Raw genomic sequence first — 17,024 nt, forward strand, 5'->3', positions numbered from 1 at the left:
CGGTCCGCAAACACACGCCCACCCGCACGCCGAGATTCCCTCGCCACCGGGAGAACAAGAGGGCGGCACTGAGCATGCTCGGTGGGGAGGGCGGGGCGCTCCGGGCCGCGCGTCGGGGCGGGCGGTCTCCAGGCCGCCCCGGCGCCTGTGCCGCCCGCCCGCCCGCTCCGAGCCGCGCCCGCCGCAGGCTGCGCCCGCCGCCCCGCCCCGCCCCGCCCCCCGCCGCTCGTCCCCGCCGCGGCCGCGCCGCCTGCAGCAGCAGCAGCCCCAGCAGCAGCAGCTGCTCCTCCCCGGCGGCCACCCCCCGCGGGTCCTTCCCTGGCTGCGGGCGAGAGCGAGGCAGAGGGAGGACACAGCGCCGCGACGCCTGCACCGGAGACCTTCGCCTCGCCCTGCAGGCTCCTCACCCTCGGGAGGAACATGGGTAAGTCACCCTTCCTCCCCCGTCATCGCCTGACATTTTCCTCTTTCTCGGCGTGTTGCAGGGTGGGAAGCATTCTCGGCGCAAAGTTGCCGGATTTCTCAGATCCCCGGGTGTCAACCAGCGGCTCTGCCTCGGGGGAGAGTCAGGGCGCGAGGAACGCACGCCGGGTCCGCGGGCCGGGAGGGTCCCGAGCGTGGGGTGGGGTCGGGCCGCGGGGCCGGACCGCCGCGCCGCTCGCGGGCACCGCGCCGCCGCGCCTCCCCTCCTCCATTCTTCCTGCCCGAGCCGGTGCCGGGGCACCGCGGAGCCTGCCTCGCGGGCTCGCATCCTCTGCCCACCCGCCGTTCTCCCGAGGCCGCCTGCTTCCTTTCCCCAGCGTCTGCGGGGCTGCAGGCTCGGGGTCGACCCCGAGAAAGCCCACTTCGCGTAACTTCCCTGGCTGGGCGACCTTTTCCCCATCGTGGGGACGGCGCATCCCGAGGCGGGGAAGTGTGAGCAAGTAGTTTGTGAGGGTGATTTTACTACCTGCACGGAAATTATTTTCGATGAGCGAGAGCGGGCAGCCTCATAGGTTGAAAGGATGACTTGTCAGAGGCCACGAGGAATGTAGGAAGGATGGATAGAGCCACTAGCTGTTGAATTACTGTTGGTGACTACAGTGTGCAGGATTCCTGTGCTCAACCCGTGTACGGGGTTCCCTCGCCTGTCTACTGTAGCTGACAACTGCACCGTGTGACATGTTACCGAACTTACATTAGTTATTCGTTCCCAGCGTCCCCTGCCTAAATCTGCATAATCTGATTTGGGTTCCTTTGTATTTACGTAGTTAATCTCAAGAGGTTGGTTTGAATGAGATATTGAAATGCAAATATGTTTTGTAAAACTACATATAATTTATCCTGACCGTTTTTCATATGTTGTTCGACTGTTAAGTTCAGTAATTACAAAAACGTCTGATGAGTTCTGTACTGTAATTAAAAGCCAAAGTTTTTTTGTTGTTTTTAATAGTAGCAATTTGGAATAACATACTTCTGTGTGTTCCCCAGTTTGTTTCACTCCTTCCTGTCGTATAATTTCCCCTTTTTAAAATGTGCTCCGTTGTCATCTGTCAACTCGGACTTTTCCCACCCCTTCTGTGCAAGTTATTTTAAGCTTGAGATGAGTGTGATCCTTTCATCTGTCCCCAGTGTTCAGCCTGTCCAGAGTTAGGTCATGGCAACTCAGAATCTTCAAGGAAGTTATCTAAATCTAGAAATGGTGTCGTGAGAGCCTACTTGAAAAGCAAATTCTTCAAGGTCTGATTTAGACCTTCGACCATATATCTGGAAGAAGCCAGTGTTGGAGGAGGAGGTGGTGTGAATGAAAAATGAATCTAGGGCCTTGAATTTCATTTTCAGTTGTTCAGTTTTTTCCCTTTTAATGTACTATTGGTATGCTGAACAAACACTTGTAAAAACAGAGTGGCCCATTTATATGTATCTAGCCTTTCTCTGGGAGTAGAATTTTAAGTAAATATTAAGATTATTGGACACGTTGTGTCTTCTTCTTGAACATAAAAAATTTTCTTAACTATATACCACAAGAGTGCTCTGTAAAATACATCTTCTCATGTTTCAAGGTGAGCTTTTAAAAAATCTAGCTGAAATTTTAACTAACATGTCAAATCAGTACCTTTTCAATGGAAAAACTCCCAATTCTTCAATACTAGTGAATACAAATACTTGAAACGAAATTATTTACTCAAAAATAATTAATCCTAAAAATCTTGAATGTTATTGCTTGATTTTTTTTTTTTAAAAAAAGGCCAAATAGAAATCCATCTCTTATTTGAAGCTTCTCAGATAACTCGTTAATTAAATTCATCTCTCTCTCTCTCTCCTCATAGCATTCTGTTTGTACCTTGTTGGAAGCTTTTTAGAACTTACATAATCTGCTTTATAATGGAACTGTTTATGTGTGTCTGTTGTGCATTTAATAATGAGTTCTAGAAGACGAAAATTATGTCTTACTAATTTTTGTGTCCCCAACAGTGCTTTCCACATAGTAGGTATTAAGGAAATTTTTGGTGAATTAACTGTTGAATTTAAAACCTATCTATTATTTTTAACTTGTGAACCTGAAAGTATGGTCTCTGAAAAACATTTGGGTTGGTAGATGTTGTTGGGGGTGTGGAGAAAGTGGGAACAGAGATATATAATTATACTACAACTGCTCCTCTCTAAAAAAACAACACAAAAAGTTAGGTTTTCTGTGAGGTATGGGTTTGGGGGCAGCCTCCAGGCAAGCCATTTCCTTCTACAAGGTTGTTTTCAATGGTAAGGTGATTTAGTGTGTCATCAGTAGGTGCGTGCAATAATGTAAAATTTAAACCTTGGAAAGCCATTTTATATTCTGAGCCAAGGAAGTTATAATAATAATTCATGTACATGTAAGAAGTAGAAGGTATACTGATTAATGCTAGGGGAAAAAAACACTTTTTCATCTGTCTTTTTAAGAAGTAAATAAGGCAACTTTTAAAAAAATATATTCTCATGGCAGTAATTTTTCTCCATAAGAACTGAAGGAAACTTCCTATATAATTTTATGAACTGTGCTATTATTTTATATATGTATTTTATTATAAACTCAACATGTACTTAATTATTGAATGTCAATCATGTGCAGTGGGAGGACAAAGGTATATAAGACATTTGATTTCAAGTTGCTTATAATATTAACAGGAAGAGTATGACATACACAGATAACTATAGTAGAAATAAAGTATAAATGATATTAAAAAATAGCCTTTACATGTATAATAGAGTTAGAGGGTGGAAAAAGATTTTAGAAAAATGATGTTATTTGAACCAAAGTGTGGTTAGACTTCTTAAAGGTACAAATGATTGGAGACTGTTAATCAGGTTGGGGATGGGAGGAAAGAAATGACAAATGAAGGCAGAGAGATAGGCAGTATTCAAGGGGTTTCCAGATATGATTAAAAAGCCGTATTTGGCAGGAGCAAAAGGTGAAGAAATAGTAGGTGGCAGAGATGAAAAAGTATCAATAAAGACCAGATAATGGAGGACCACAAATGCCAAGCTGAAGAAGTGTTTGGACTTGACTTGTCTATTGAAGGACCGTTAAACATTTTTATGTACTTAAGTGATGGATCACATGTATGGTTTAGGAAAATTAATCTGTCAGTCGAGTGCAGGATAAATTAGATGAGAAAATAGAGAATGCTTCAGAAGGTGGTTTTGCAGTTTGGGTGAAAATATTTATTTAATGGCCTGAACTGGGCTCTAGCAATAGGAATAGAATATTGCAAATAGAGAACAGGATTTACTTGGCAACTGGTTGAATGTGGAATTGAAAAAAGAGTCACATATTATTGTTGCCTCGGCTGTAATGAGAATGCAGAATCTATTAGTATATATTTAATCCATTGGAAGAGGGAACAGGAAAACTCAATTTTGGATCTGTTGAGTTGGACTTTTTGGTGTGCCATTTAGATTTTCTGCTCCTTAATGACGGGAACTTTTCATATTAAGTTTTGGATACATTTCTAACATAGTGTCTGACACATAGTAGCTGTGCAGTAAAAAATTGTTGACTGACTGAAACTTGGTACAAAGTATCTAACAGACAGTTATTTAAACTCTCAAAAAGGATCCAAACTAGAGATCAGGAAATTATCCACAAATATCCAGAGATGATATTTGAAGTTAGGTAGGAGTGTGAGTCAACAAAGAAAAAGAAAATTTGTCCAAGGTAAGAATCTTGAGGAGTAGTTAGGGCCCCATAGTTAGGGAAAAGGAATGGAATGAGTTGACGCTGAAAAAAAGACAGAAGTATGTAGGAGTGATGAGAATTGGCCTATAGTTGGTTTCAAGAAAGAGTGAATGGTCTAAAAAGCCTGTTGCTTCAGAACAATCTGAGTGACAGGAACTGAGAAAAGCCTCCAAGTTGATGTGGTTTGGTTAGTATGTTACCCAGTATATTTTCCAAAAAGCAGCTTTAAGAGGTGTGGTAGATAGGGGAAGTCAGTTGTAAAGGCTTAAGTGATAATGAGTAAGTGGAAACAGAGTTTACTATGTATAGTCACGTTCTATTCCTACAGTCATGTTATAGTCCTTTACTATGTATAGTCATGTTATTTTCCTTGCTAATTAAGTAAAATTGCATGGATTTACTTAAACATTTTTAACATGTTGCACTTTACACGGAGTGATGGAATGACACATTATTTTCTTGCCTGAGAATAACTTGTAATCTCACCACAGTGCCTCACATATTTTTGCCATTCCATTTTTTTTTTTTAATGTCTTTGTGACTTAGTATAGTAAGTTTTATTTTTGCAGTATCTGTCATTCAGAGTTAAGTTTAGGAATGGTTTTAAAATTTTACATGGCATTTTGCATAAAGGGTATTTTTTTTTACTGGTAAATGGTTTTATCCCTTTTTATTTACTGTTAGTCTTTGGGAATTTGGGATTTCTCTAGGGTATATTATGCCTCTAATTTTACTCTTGAGTTCTAGAGTTTTGTTTGTGAATACGTATTTAGCAGTATAGATATATTTTTGTATTTTTAAGTCCAGGAATGATTTCATGGATAAACAGTAAAAAATAATACTTTTACTTCTCTATGCAAGTCAAGGTAGAGTGGTAAAATATTTTTGTAAGCTGATAATCACTAAAATTAATTTTTGAAAGGTATACATGCTAGATTGACTATGTCATTATATTTTTTTATGATAGCATTATATTTATTTTGTATATGCCCATTTTTTTCATATGGGAGAAAGGCTAAATTCACTATCCTTGGTAAAGTCCTATTCTGAAGTCTGTAATACTGCTGTTTGGAAAGTGATATTAACCTTAATTTTTTTTTTGAGAAAAATAGTGTTAACTTTCACAGTGGAATGTTGGAGCTTCCAGGTGCCTTTAGGGAAACATTTTGGTTGCTTTCTCCAGAGATTCCAGACCACCTGAATTTGAACTTGGCAATTCTGGAGTTATAGGTGGCACCACAATAGTCATAAGAATTACCTAAATTTTTAATACCCACTCATGGAACGTCAGGAAGACTAGAGAAGGAAATTTCACTCCTTTGGGAACCCATGTTACTGTGTTTACCCTAAAATAAGACCTAACCGGAAAATAAGCCCTAGCATGATTTTTCGGGATGGCATCCCCTGAACATAAGCCCTAATGCGTCTTTTGGAGCAAAAATTAATATAAGTATCGGTCTTATTTTCAGGGAAACATGGTAATTTTAGATAACCAAATGAATGGATAACAATAACGAAAATTTTAATTTAAAATACTTTCCTAGACATTTGTCTTGGCAAATAGTTCTTCTTGTGGATAGAAAAACAATAATAAATTAAGATAAAAAGTCTACTTTGGTTCTAAAATTCTATGATTCTTTGAAACTAAACTTTGAAATATACCCAGTATCATTAATGTCTGAAATATGTTATAATCATCCTATATAACTTGTTTTTCTTTAGTTTTTAAAGCATAATATGTACTTGAGGTAGCAATTTCAGGGTTTGAACCAACTAGTTAGTTTTGTCTAAATAGGTGGCCGGGAATACCATTACCTATGCTGGCCGAGATATGGATGCTGGATTCAAATTGCAGAGTAATCTGATTTTCTCATTGCCCTCTGTTTATACAACTTTTACAAGAAGCATCCTTGGAGTTAAAACTGAGAATCAGGATAGTGGTAAATGGAAGTAGTTAAATTGAGCTGCTAGCCATGATTGGCTGTACTTATAAACTCCAAAGTCTTTCTGACATTTTGTTCACAAAATGAATTTTTTCCATATGTGTTCAGTATCTGGCCTTCTCTCTAAAGACTGCTTTTGCTCAATTTTGTCCATGTTTATGGCTTCAAGTATTATTTATATACTGTTGGTGCCTAAATATGTATATATATCTGGGCCACATCTTTGTATCTAGGTGTTTATTAGACATCTCTACATGCATAGTTAATTCAAACTCATTGAGTTCAAAACTGAATTCATTGTATGATTTTTGATAATTATCACCAGATGTAATGGTTAATGTTTAACCAAAAGCACTTCTCCAAAAAACTCAGATTTGTGCTCGTTGTTGATTTCTTGTGAATGCACAGTTGGGAAGAGCTGAGATGCAGCACACCGTTATATAGACTATCTACCATATTGACGTAGTAACCTCGTGAGCACAGATAATAGTAAAATGTAATAATTAAGTAGTGAGGTGTTTTGAGTATCAATACCTGTTTTAATATAACTTATTTAGTTTAAGTTTATACAATTTCATTTTCATAATGGCTATTTTAATAACTGCCTCACAAAGTTTCTGAAAATTTAATAATCATATCTCATGTGCTGGTACAGGGGGGGCTCTCCAGCACACCATTGGATTAATAACTACCACTTATTAAGAATGATTGATTCCAGTTTATATTTAGCTTTACTTCCTTTTTCATATTTTTAAAATTTAATTTTAATCCCGTTAACAGTTGTATAAAGTGGGTAACAGTTTCACTGTTTTACTGACTCATAGGATTAAATAATTTATCCAAGGGGATGGAACTCAGTCTCTAAAATCCTGTTTAAGAGCAGTGGTTTTCAAACTTCAGCTTGCGTAAGAATCATCTAGAGAGCTTAGTTTTTAAAACTTACTGGGCCCACCCTCAGAAGTTCTGATTCAGTGGGTGTGGGTGGGCCGATAATTTGCCTTGTCAAGACTTTCCCAGATGCTGCTGCATTTTGAATAGCATCACCTTAGAGCAGAAGTATGCACACTTTACATAAAGGGACAGATGATAAGCATTTTAGGCTTTCTGCAGGCCAACAGGCAAAATCAAAGATACTCCATCGATAAAAGAGAAAATATATATGATGAGAGAAAACAACTGTTTACAAAATTTTTATTGATGAATTTCAAAATATAACATTAATTGAGCACAAATTATGGTAATACAGGTCTACTGAAAAGACTGTAATTGTTTTTTTGAGATAGCATTTTACTTAATTGAGATTCAATGTTAGCCTATCATCAGAATTGATTGCAGATTTTTATTTGTTAATGCAGATCCGTAATGTGCCTTTTATGGACTTTGTTGTTGAAGTGTGCTTTCATACAGCTAAGAATTGCTATTAATCCAGAGGCATATGATTTTAATGAGCACATTCATTGTATGGAAGGCATTTACAGAATTCTTTTAGATGCTTCTCTTAATATTTGTCCTTTAGCATACTGTTACATTGCAGATTAACCACTTCCAATTGAAAGTCAGGTGCAGGTTCCTCAATTGCATAGCTAAATGCATTTTGATATGTGGAAGTTTCCTTTGCACTTGAAATGAGATCTGAAAAACACTGCTGGAGCTGTAGTTGAGCTTGCAAAATATATCTGTTGCAAATTTGTATATGCATGGATATTTTGCTTCTTGTTTTAACTTTAGATAGCACAAGACGTATATAAAGCAGATTGATTATTTCTTGTGATACAAAAAAATGTTGTCAAAATGATAGCATAGTATGAGTTTCCATACAAGCACGGTTTTGCCTTGATTTTCAGGTCAAATTCCAGGAAACATCAAATCTGCCACAAAATCTCATTTCCAAACCCATTCATTATTTGATAATAGGGGTTGAAGGCTTTTTTGTTCAGAAATTTCATTCTCACCATTGAGCTAAAAAAAAAATCACAGTAAAACTCTACAACTGCTAAGCCATTAAACTACTGTGTGATAAGGCAAGTCAGGATATTCAGCTTCTATTTCTTATCAAAATGTACAGAACTGACGATGGTTTATACCTGTGAGAGTGAATGAAATTGATACTACTGGTTTCGTAATACATGATAGTTTAAAATATTTTCCCCATAAAAATACTTGCTTATGAATAATGTAATGAAGAACCATAAGCTTTAAACACCTTACATTTTCACAAACTTTGTCAGTTTATTGAACTAAGCCTTTTTCTATTCTTCACATATTCACAATCAGTCGTAACACATCTTAGCAGATTCCACTTCAAGTTGTACTGAATTGATGTTTTCTCACTTTTGAAAATATTCTTGATAAGCAGACACTTTATAGAGGCTAATTCTTCAGTCACTTCATACTCAGCATTGACTTCTTGAAAAAATAACAACAGTAAGCAGTTATCAGTCATATTTGTCAACTCATCAAGCACCAAAATTCATTTACCTTGTATTTTAGTTGAAAATTGATAGTCCCCCCAGTGTCCTCACCACTTCAAGTAGCTGTTCTTATTGAAAGGCTATTCTTAAACAAGTCCCTCCCTTTCTCCCCCCAGGAAATATTTCTTTGGTTGCTGTAGTTAAAATACAATATAATTAAATCATCATGAGTAAGCACCTTTCCTTGTTTGGCTAACAAATGAGCCACACAGAAACTTTGCAGCTTCATTTTCATTTTTTATTTTTGGGAAGAAATTTTGCTGTGAGCAATACTTTGTATTTTCTAATTTATCTGATGATAATTTTCCTATGAATTGTGAATATGTGAATGCTTAGTCTGGTAATATAGGTGTATGTTGTATTTTTATAGCATAACTATAATGTCATTGCATAAAATAGTGGTTTTCCATCTAATTCAATAACAAAATAATCCATATACCACTTTAAATGCATAACATTAGAAGTACTTTTCTTGTTTTGACATGATAGTGAAAATGAAATGTTGTGGTATGACGACACTAGGCAGTCATAACTTTGTCACTGCAATTTGTAGTGCATCAAGCAGCCGTGTACAGTTAAGAGGATGCCACATATGGTTTCTGTCTCAGCTACTTAATTGTCATCATAATGTGGACATAGGTATAGACAATAAAGGAATGAATTTGTTCCAGTAAAACTTTATTTATAGACACAGAAATTTGGATTCTATATAATTTGCACATCATGGAATATTCTCCTTTTGGTTTTAGTCACCCATTTACAAATGTAAACCATTTTCACCTGTGGGCTGTCCAAAAAACAGGTGATGGGCTATATTGTACCAATTCCTGCTGTAGAGTAATGCTACACTACCTCACCTTTCCTCAAGACACTATTTCTCTGAATTTCCTGGCTCCATGAATAGTATCACCATCCATCCAGTCAATCATTCCTAAAATCCAGAGTCATTCTACTTCTAATATCCATTGGGTTCCTGAAATTCTAACAATTGTACCCCTTGAATCAATCCTCTTCTCTTTTCTCCACTATAAACATGTCATTCAGGACTTTGTCACCTCTTCTTGAGACCGTTTCTCTACTATGTAACAGATATTCTTTCTCCCAGCATTCATCCTCTTCACTAGTTTTCACATGCTGCTAGAGTACTCTTTCTAAAATGTGGATCTGATCATTTCATCCTTAGATATTTTTTCAATGGCTTTCTAGTGTGTATAGCAGGATTTCCAATCCCAAATGAAACTATTTGATTAAAGAGGGTTAAACGGTTATCTTTTGAACAGAGATATACTTTTTTTGCATGCTAAATCTAAAGGAATATTTTTTTATTTCCAAAAAGATACATACTTACTCTCATTTTCCTTGGAAAAAAAAATGTGTCTTTCATTTTCTCACCTTTGATAAAAGAAAAAGCTTAAAAAATACTTCTCTACTATACTGAAAACACGATGAATGACAGCTAACAATGGACCTCAATGTAGGGATACAGCAGGAAATGGTGGGACTATGGCAAACTAGAAAGCATGTGCCCAATCTAAAGAGGAATTCTCTGTTCAACTCCAATCAGTTTTGCCATGTGGAGTGTGAGTCCAAGGAAGTCAGAGTTTTAAAAGAAATCAGAAATTAGATTTACATCTGATTACTTCAAATTATCGGGTTTTGGAATTTTGAGATCCAGGGTCACAAACAATGACGTCATGGCTCTGTTTCTGTCTAGATTAAGGAGCTGAGGGTCAGTGAGGTTGAGAGACATGCCCAAATTTACACATTTAGTTAGGGGTAGTGTGTCAGATCTAGAATCTTGATTTTCTGCCTCATATGCTAGGGTTCTCTTCATCATACCAGGCCATCCCCAATTTGTTCATGAAAGAAAGAGCAAGCAAGCAAGCGTGCATGCACACGTACACACACACACATATGTGAACAGCTAATGCCAAGGATTTATTCAAGTAAATAGGTTAGTGGAAAACTCTTCTACTACTAGAGTCTAGGAACTCATCTCCTCACTCCGGTTCTATTGAGACCATTTCTTAGTTGGCCTCTCTGATACTAGACTCTGCTCTGCAGTCTTCTTAGCATACTATGACCAGACCAATCCTTTTTAAAATGATGCAGCACTGATTACATCGCTCTCCTATTCAAGAATCTAGTATTGCTTCAACTTGCTATCATATGAAGTCTAAACTCTGCTTAGCTTTCAAAATCCATAGAAATCTGCTACCTCCCTGTATTTCTCACTGCCCCGTAGTATGTCTTCCCTTGATAATCTCACTGTCCCCTATATATTCTTCATCAGTGATAGTACCCGTACTCCTTTGTTCATGTTATTCCTCCTTCCAAAATAACTTCTTTTCTCCTCTTCACCATTCTCTATGAACACGACTTCTGACCTCTCATACTGACATCTTATTTCTCAGGCTACTTCTCACTTCTTGGACTCCCATAACACATGCAGTAATATAATTTTAGTCACTCAGTGTTTCATATTTCTTGTTGGATTTCAGTAAATACTTGTTTGTTCGTGTCATAGAGTCACTACAGATTTAAGTCAGTCTTCTACTCCTAATTTAACAACATTATTCTGAACCAGGAATTCACAAAGGGCACACTGAGGATGGCTTGTCTCTGCTCACCAGGTCTGGAGGATCGATGCTGAGTTTCCACGTCTAGACGTGTCTCTGGGAGTGATTCAGTGGCCGGGGCTGGCATCATCTGAATCATCTGATGGTTCATTCACTCACACGTTTGGTGAATGGCCTGGAAGGAATTGAAGGTTAGGACTGCCCACCTGAGACCTGAGGCCCAAAAAATAGAATTCAAATAAAACGGAAGGGGGGAAGATGGGGAGACCCCATTTCATAGGGAATTAATATAACTGATAATATGGAAGCCTTCAAGCTCAGTTACCTGTTAAGACTTACTAGCCGCCAAACCAGTATCTATTGTATTTTTCCTTTCTTTTTTCGTTTTTTTTTTGGGGGGGCCCTCAAGCATTAAATATACTTTTAAGGGAAAATGATGGCATGGCATTTTAAAAAGTCATCAAGGTGCAGTAGAGCTGCTGGATTGTTTGTAGAAAATTTTATTTTCTTATACATTACAAAGCATTTTTTTCTTTTTTTTAAATTAAAGTTTATTGGGTGACAATTGTTAGTAAAGTTACATAGATTTCAGGTGTACAATTCTGTAAAAGCATTTTCTAACATACAAGAATTATATAAAATTATTTAAAAGAATTATATAAAAAAATTATATAAATCCTATAATTTAAATTATTTAAAACACAAAATTATTTTAAAAAGAAGAATCATATAAAATTTATAAAATAATTTCAGATAACTAGTAAGTTCCCCAATTTATGGGTGGAGGTTTTGTTTTTCATAGTCAGAAAATACAAATTAGGAATCATTATACTTTAACAAAAAATTGCTTTCAAAACTGAGAAACTCCCACCATCTAAGATTGTTTTGAAAAGAAATTTGTCAAGTTTTATTAAAAACTGTTTTCTTTAACTCTTCTGAAAAATATTCCCCTCGAAGATTCCTCAGGTAAATCCAATATAAAAGATGAGACTGATCATTACAAAAAAATAAAACTTACATTGATATATTAATGCTCCACAGAAATACAGATGTTGGTTTATCTTTAAAATTGTAAGATATTTGGCCTCAAAAATGAAATTATTTAGAGCAAAGACAGAAAATTTATATGAGCTGATTAACTTCCTTTTAGTTGCAAGAATGCGTTTTGGGAGAGGGTGATGCTAAGCTCCAAGAAACAATAACTGTCCACTGTGTCACGTTTCTGGCTTTCATGTGGTTTGTACAAAGCACCATCCATCAAATCAAACATAAGACTACCATATTAGGCATCACAGAAAGTGGAAAAATAAGTAGTGCAAGTAGTCACATTTTTTGCTTTTGAAAAGCTTAACCTCTAACTGGTAGATAAAGAAATAATATAAAATAAAAGAAATGAATAATAGAAACAGATAAGGCCATAATTCTCGAAACAGAAAATACAGACCTTTAAGAATTTAAATGAGAGGATAGATTATACTTATTTTTTCAGTACCTGGTGTAGCTTCCCTGAAGTATACAAGTGCTTATTACATATAGTGATCTGGAAAATTTCCTTAGAATTCATTTACTTAATCAATTAAACACTTACTGAAGCTAGGGTATGTACCTAGTGTTGTAATACCCTTGAGATACTATGGCAGAGACTGCTTCCTGGTACATTTCACTGTGATTTTTTTTTTTTTTTTTTTTTTTTTTTTTTGTAACATATTCAGATCTATAGACCGTTGTTAAGCTAGGACTACTATCTAACATGGTTGGGTTATAAATTCATTCTTGAAGAGCTTATATCAATATAAAGCAAGATACAGGCAGTCCTTGCTTTGCACAGTTCTGATATGCATGAGATCTGCATGAGTTTTATTTAAGAAGGTACTGTGCAGACTGCCTGTTCCGTGGAAACAGCCTGGCCTTTGAAGACACACATGTCTGGATTTATCCTAACTTTGGAACTTATCTTTCTGGGTAAGTTATTCAACTTCTGAATTCAACTTTCTCATCTATTAAAATACAGGTAATAATAGCACTTGTTTTACAAGGTAGGTAGGTATAAATATTACATAAAATAATATCCATATAAATTTTAGTTTCTATTTTCAAGGCTAAAAGGGCAATCATTTTGGGGGAACTTTGTCCTGTATTCAGGGTTTAAAACCAATTGAAGGATATAGTGCTATTTGTTATATTATTTTAAACAAATCATGTAGTGAGTGTGAAGTTATAGCAGATTATATTGTCCAAAGATGGCCACAGCAATATCTCCTGCCCCACATATTCTTCTAGGACTTGCTACTTCCCACTGAGAGTTGGGGAGTTCTCTTCCTGTTGATTCTGAGCACAGTTATGACTTACTGGTAACCAATAGAATGCCACCGAAGTGATGCTGTGTGATTTCTTAGACTCAGTCTTAAAAGGCAATGCTGCTTCCACCCTGTTTATGGAACACTGGTCTGGTTGGAGCGCTGAGAAGCCTGAGACCTGCAGCTGCCATGCTGTGAGGAAAGCAAGCCACGTGGAGAGGCCTCAGGTCTCAGGTGGGCAGTCATAGCCTTCAGTCCTTCTAGGTCATTCACGAAACGTGTGAGTGAATGAACCATCAGATGATTCAGATGATGCCAGCCCTGGCCACTGAATCACTCCCAGAGGCACACCTACACATGGAAACTCAGCATCGATTCTCCACACCTGGTGGAGCAGAGACAAGCCATCCTCAGTGTGCCCTTTGTGAATTCCTGGTTCAGAGAATGTGAGCACAATAAAATGGCTTTTGTTTTGTGTCAGTAAGTTTGGGGTGGTTTGTTATATACAATATACAATAATAATTAGAACAGTTATAAAACCTGAAAGATACATTGTCTCACTAAGAAACAGATTACTATTAAAACTCATCAAAGTGGGAACTACCTGCGGAATAAATGTTTACAGAATTTTTCTTTCATTTCAAATGAAGATAGCCTAACTGAGAATTTTGTAGCATTCTCCTATGGTTTCTTTAGTTGTTCTTCACTTGACATTAATTCCCTTGAAGAAATATTCATTGACTGTCTTAGCTGCCAGAAAAGAAATAAGCATGTTTAAACAAGGCTAAGGCTGTAGGTTTCACTGTAGCTGTGTGGTAAACTTTACCTGTTTGACTAATAAAAAATGGCAATCAGCATAATAATAACAATAATAATAATATAAGAATAAGTATAATAAGGACAGTTACCATTAAAATTAACGTATTTTTAAAGACACAGTAGCCCAATAAAACCTGCTTGTCAGAAAGGAATACCTGTACTAGTCTCTCCAGTAGCTGTTATTCCTGATATAAATTTTAATATTAATCTTATAAATAATAACCTCATAGAAGTATATTTGGCAAAATTATTTTGAATATCTCTCCTATCACTTTTTGGAAGACAGTGGGTTTTCTAAGTTTATTACCACTGAATGATATAATACTTTGTCATGCAATTACCATAGGATTTGAGTTATATAGTGGTTATTATGATTTTCTAAAATAATATAATAATTCTAATAATAATGGGTACTTTTTATCAAGGTTACTACCATGATAAAATTAGTACTGTAGTAACATTTGGATTGCGTATGTTTTAGTGTGTCTATGTATGTGTGTGTGTAAATATAAATAATCACATATAGTCACACAATGCTTTCGGAAGAATACACAAGAAAATATTAACATTTATTGCTTCTGGGAATGAGCTAGGATATGTAAAGGTAATTCCCACTGAAATAAAATTAAATCTAAAAAATGTTTTCCATACTTTGAGAATTGCATTGTGTTCATCTTTGTATCTGTAGCGCCTAGTATAGTGTGTGGTGCTCAGTAGGCATTCAGTTTGTATTGTTGGATGATTAGGAGTTTGAGATTATCTTCTTAACCTATTATTCACCTTATACATAGCATTCATGATCTGAGAGTTTGTGATATTGTTCAATAAAAGAGCTAATATTTTTAGTATTTTCTCACGTAACTCCTCATTTTTCTAAAAAGGCTGTTTATGTATCTGTATCAGTCTGGGTCCAATCAGAAGACCAGCCAAGTTTGTATGTGTACATAGATATTCTGACAGGCAGCATGAAGTCCATAGATCATAGAGCAGAGTTTATTACTCATAGTACATTTTAATGCTGGATACCCTGCACTGTAGCAGGGTTGCACCACAGGAGAGAAACCTTAAAATTATGACACTGAGAGCTAATAAAAGGTTGCTGGCACAACTGCCATCCAAGACACACATACACACACACCCATTATCTTTACTCTGGAATTAAACATATCCTCCCTGGGGAGGAGGGAAAGGCATATCTAGGTTTGTTACCCTAGATGTAAGCTAAAAGCAAATCTCTAGAAAGAAGAGGGGATTTTTTTACCATCTTAGAAATGTCTCGAGGGAGGGAGACTTACATTTATCATAGCTTTTCAATTTTCTTTGCTCAGAAGGCCCCAACTATGCAGGAACACCAAGAAATCTAGGGAGAATTGTTTCCCAACACACAATAATTTAAATAGGGGACGTTTGATATAAAAAATTATTAAGCAATAGTAGGAGAGTAACTTTAAAGGTAGACAGCAAACTCTAAAGGGTACTATTGTCCTGAGGGAGTGTATCCAAGGAAGGAGAAACCTCCTGGGAAAGGTGGGTTCTCATGAAAAGATACAGTTTCAGCCCTCTGGATGGCCTAGAAGCTCACTGGGTTGCCTGGGCCAGAGCTGATCCACAATCACGGACTTGCAGGAACAACTCTTTAGAGAGCAACAAGCTGTGGTGGATGGGTAGGCACACAGACAGGTGTGCATGCAGAGGAATGTGGGGCACCACTGCAGGCACTGCCAGGGCTGGGAGCTGGCGAGGCCCCCTTCTGCAGGAACTCAGCACACTTCTGTGTACAATTTGGAGTAGAGTGGCTTTGGGTGGCCAGCTCCACAGGACCTCCTGCACACGCACTTCCAGGGCTGAGGAGATGGTGTGGGAAGCAGTGACCTGAGCTGGGGTGCAGACTGAAGTTGCCTGGGGCTCTTGGACACACTGCTGCTGTATGAGTTGAGAGCTGGAAAAAATATGTGGTGAAAGCTATGACTTGGAGACACTTGGCATTGGAGACAATCATGCAGGCAGAGCAGGAAGGAGAGCATCTTCCTTTTCAGTGCTACCCATTGTTCTCCACACAGCTTCTATCGTAGTACCTGGCAGAGAACAAGTATGTAAAGGGCCCAGATTCATTTTTATAGATCAGGCAAGAAGGGTGAATTTGGAGTTGAGAGACAAATAAGTTAATAACTAAGTTAATGTTTCTTTGTCCTATTGCTTGAATTTTATTTCTTTTAAACTCAGGGTGCCATCATAGCTTTAAGTAAGGATATTATTATGCTTTCTGTTTCATTTATTTAATTTTTATCTAAATTCTCTTTTGTTTTATCTTCACCCTAAAGCCTCTTTTTGCTCTCTATAGCAGTATCCTGGAAAAATATTTCCTTTGTGGGTTCATAAATGATAGTTCAGGCAATATATTTATTAGAGTTTAAAACTTCTTAATGTATTCCTTAATATTTGCCTAGGTTGGTTGTTGCCACGCAGCAGCCTACCTGTCTGTCCCCTCGTACCTGCCCCTAAAGAAAGCAGAGTCTGTGAGACGGATCCTTTCAGGGACTTTGCTTCACCTTTGTGCTTGCACCTTATGTCTCCCTGTTTGGCCCCAGAAAGATGGCTGGTTAGTCAATGACAGGTAAGACTCCTCAAGGAAGGAGAAACCTAAGCCAGGCACAGTCACTTGGGGGCCATCTGGAGACCTCAGGGATTGATAGAGGTGGGCACAGACCCCCACCTTCCCC

General features: G+C 37.5%; 1 protein-coding gene across 8 annotated transcripts in view; it reads left to right on the top strand.

Annotated features, from left to right (window-relative positions):
• The first annotated feature begins 213 nt into the window (after positions 1-213).
• RAP1GDS1 (Rap1 GTPase-GDP dissociation stimulator 1) overlaps positions 214-17,024 on the top strand; it is a 130,558-nt gene continuing 113,747 nt past the window's right edge. For 3 of the 8 annotated variants that reach the window (XM_019741119.3, XM_019741122.3, XM_074323300.2), the window contains exon 1: positions 235-424. In XM_019741119.3, the coding sequence (XP_019596678.3) occupies positions 421-424 (4 nt within the window). In that variant the 5' untranslated portion in view covers positions 235-420. Of the gene's footprint in view, positions 425-17,024 lie in introns of all 8 variants that reach the window. The other 5 variants (XM_074323294.2, XM_019741120.3, XM_019741121.3 and 2 more) reach the window with 3 other exon arrangements.

The sequence above is a fragment of the Rhinolophus sinicus genome, chromosome 1 (assembly GCF_057876585.1).
Source record: "Rhinolophus sinicus isolate RSI-liver-muscle chromosome 1, RSI-T2T, whole genome shotgun sequence".
In the NCBI taxonomy this organism is placed as follows: Eukaryota; Metazoa; Chordata; class Mammalia; order Chiroptera; family Rhinolophidae; genus Rhinolophus; species Rhinolophus sinicus.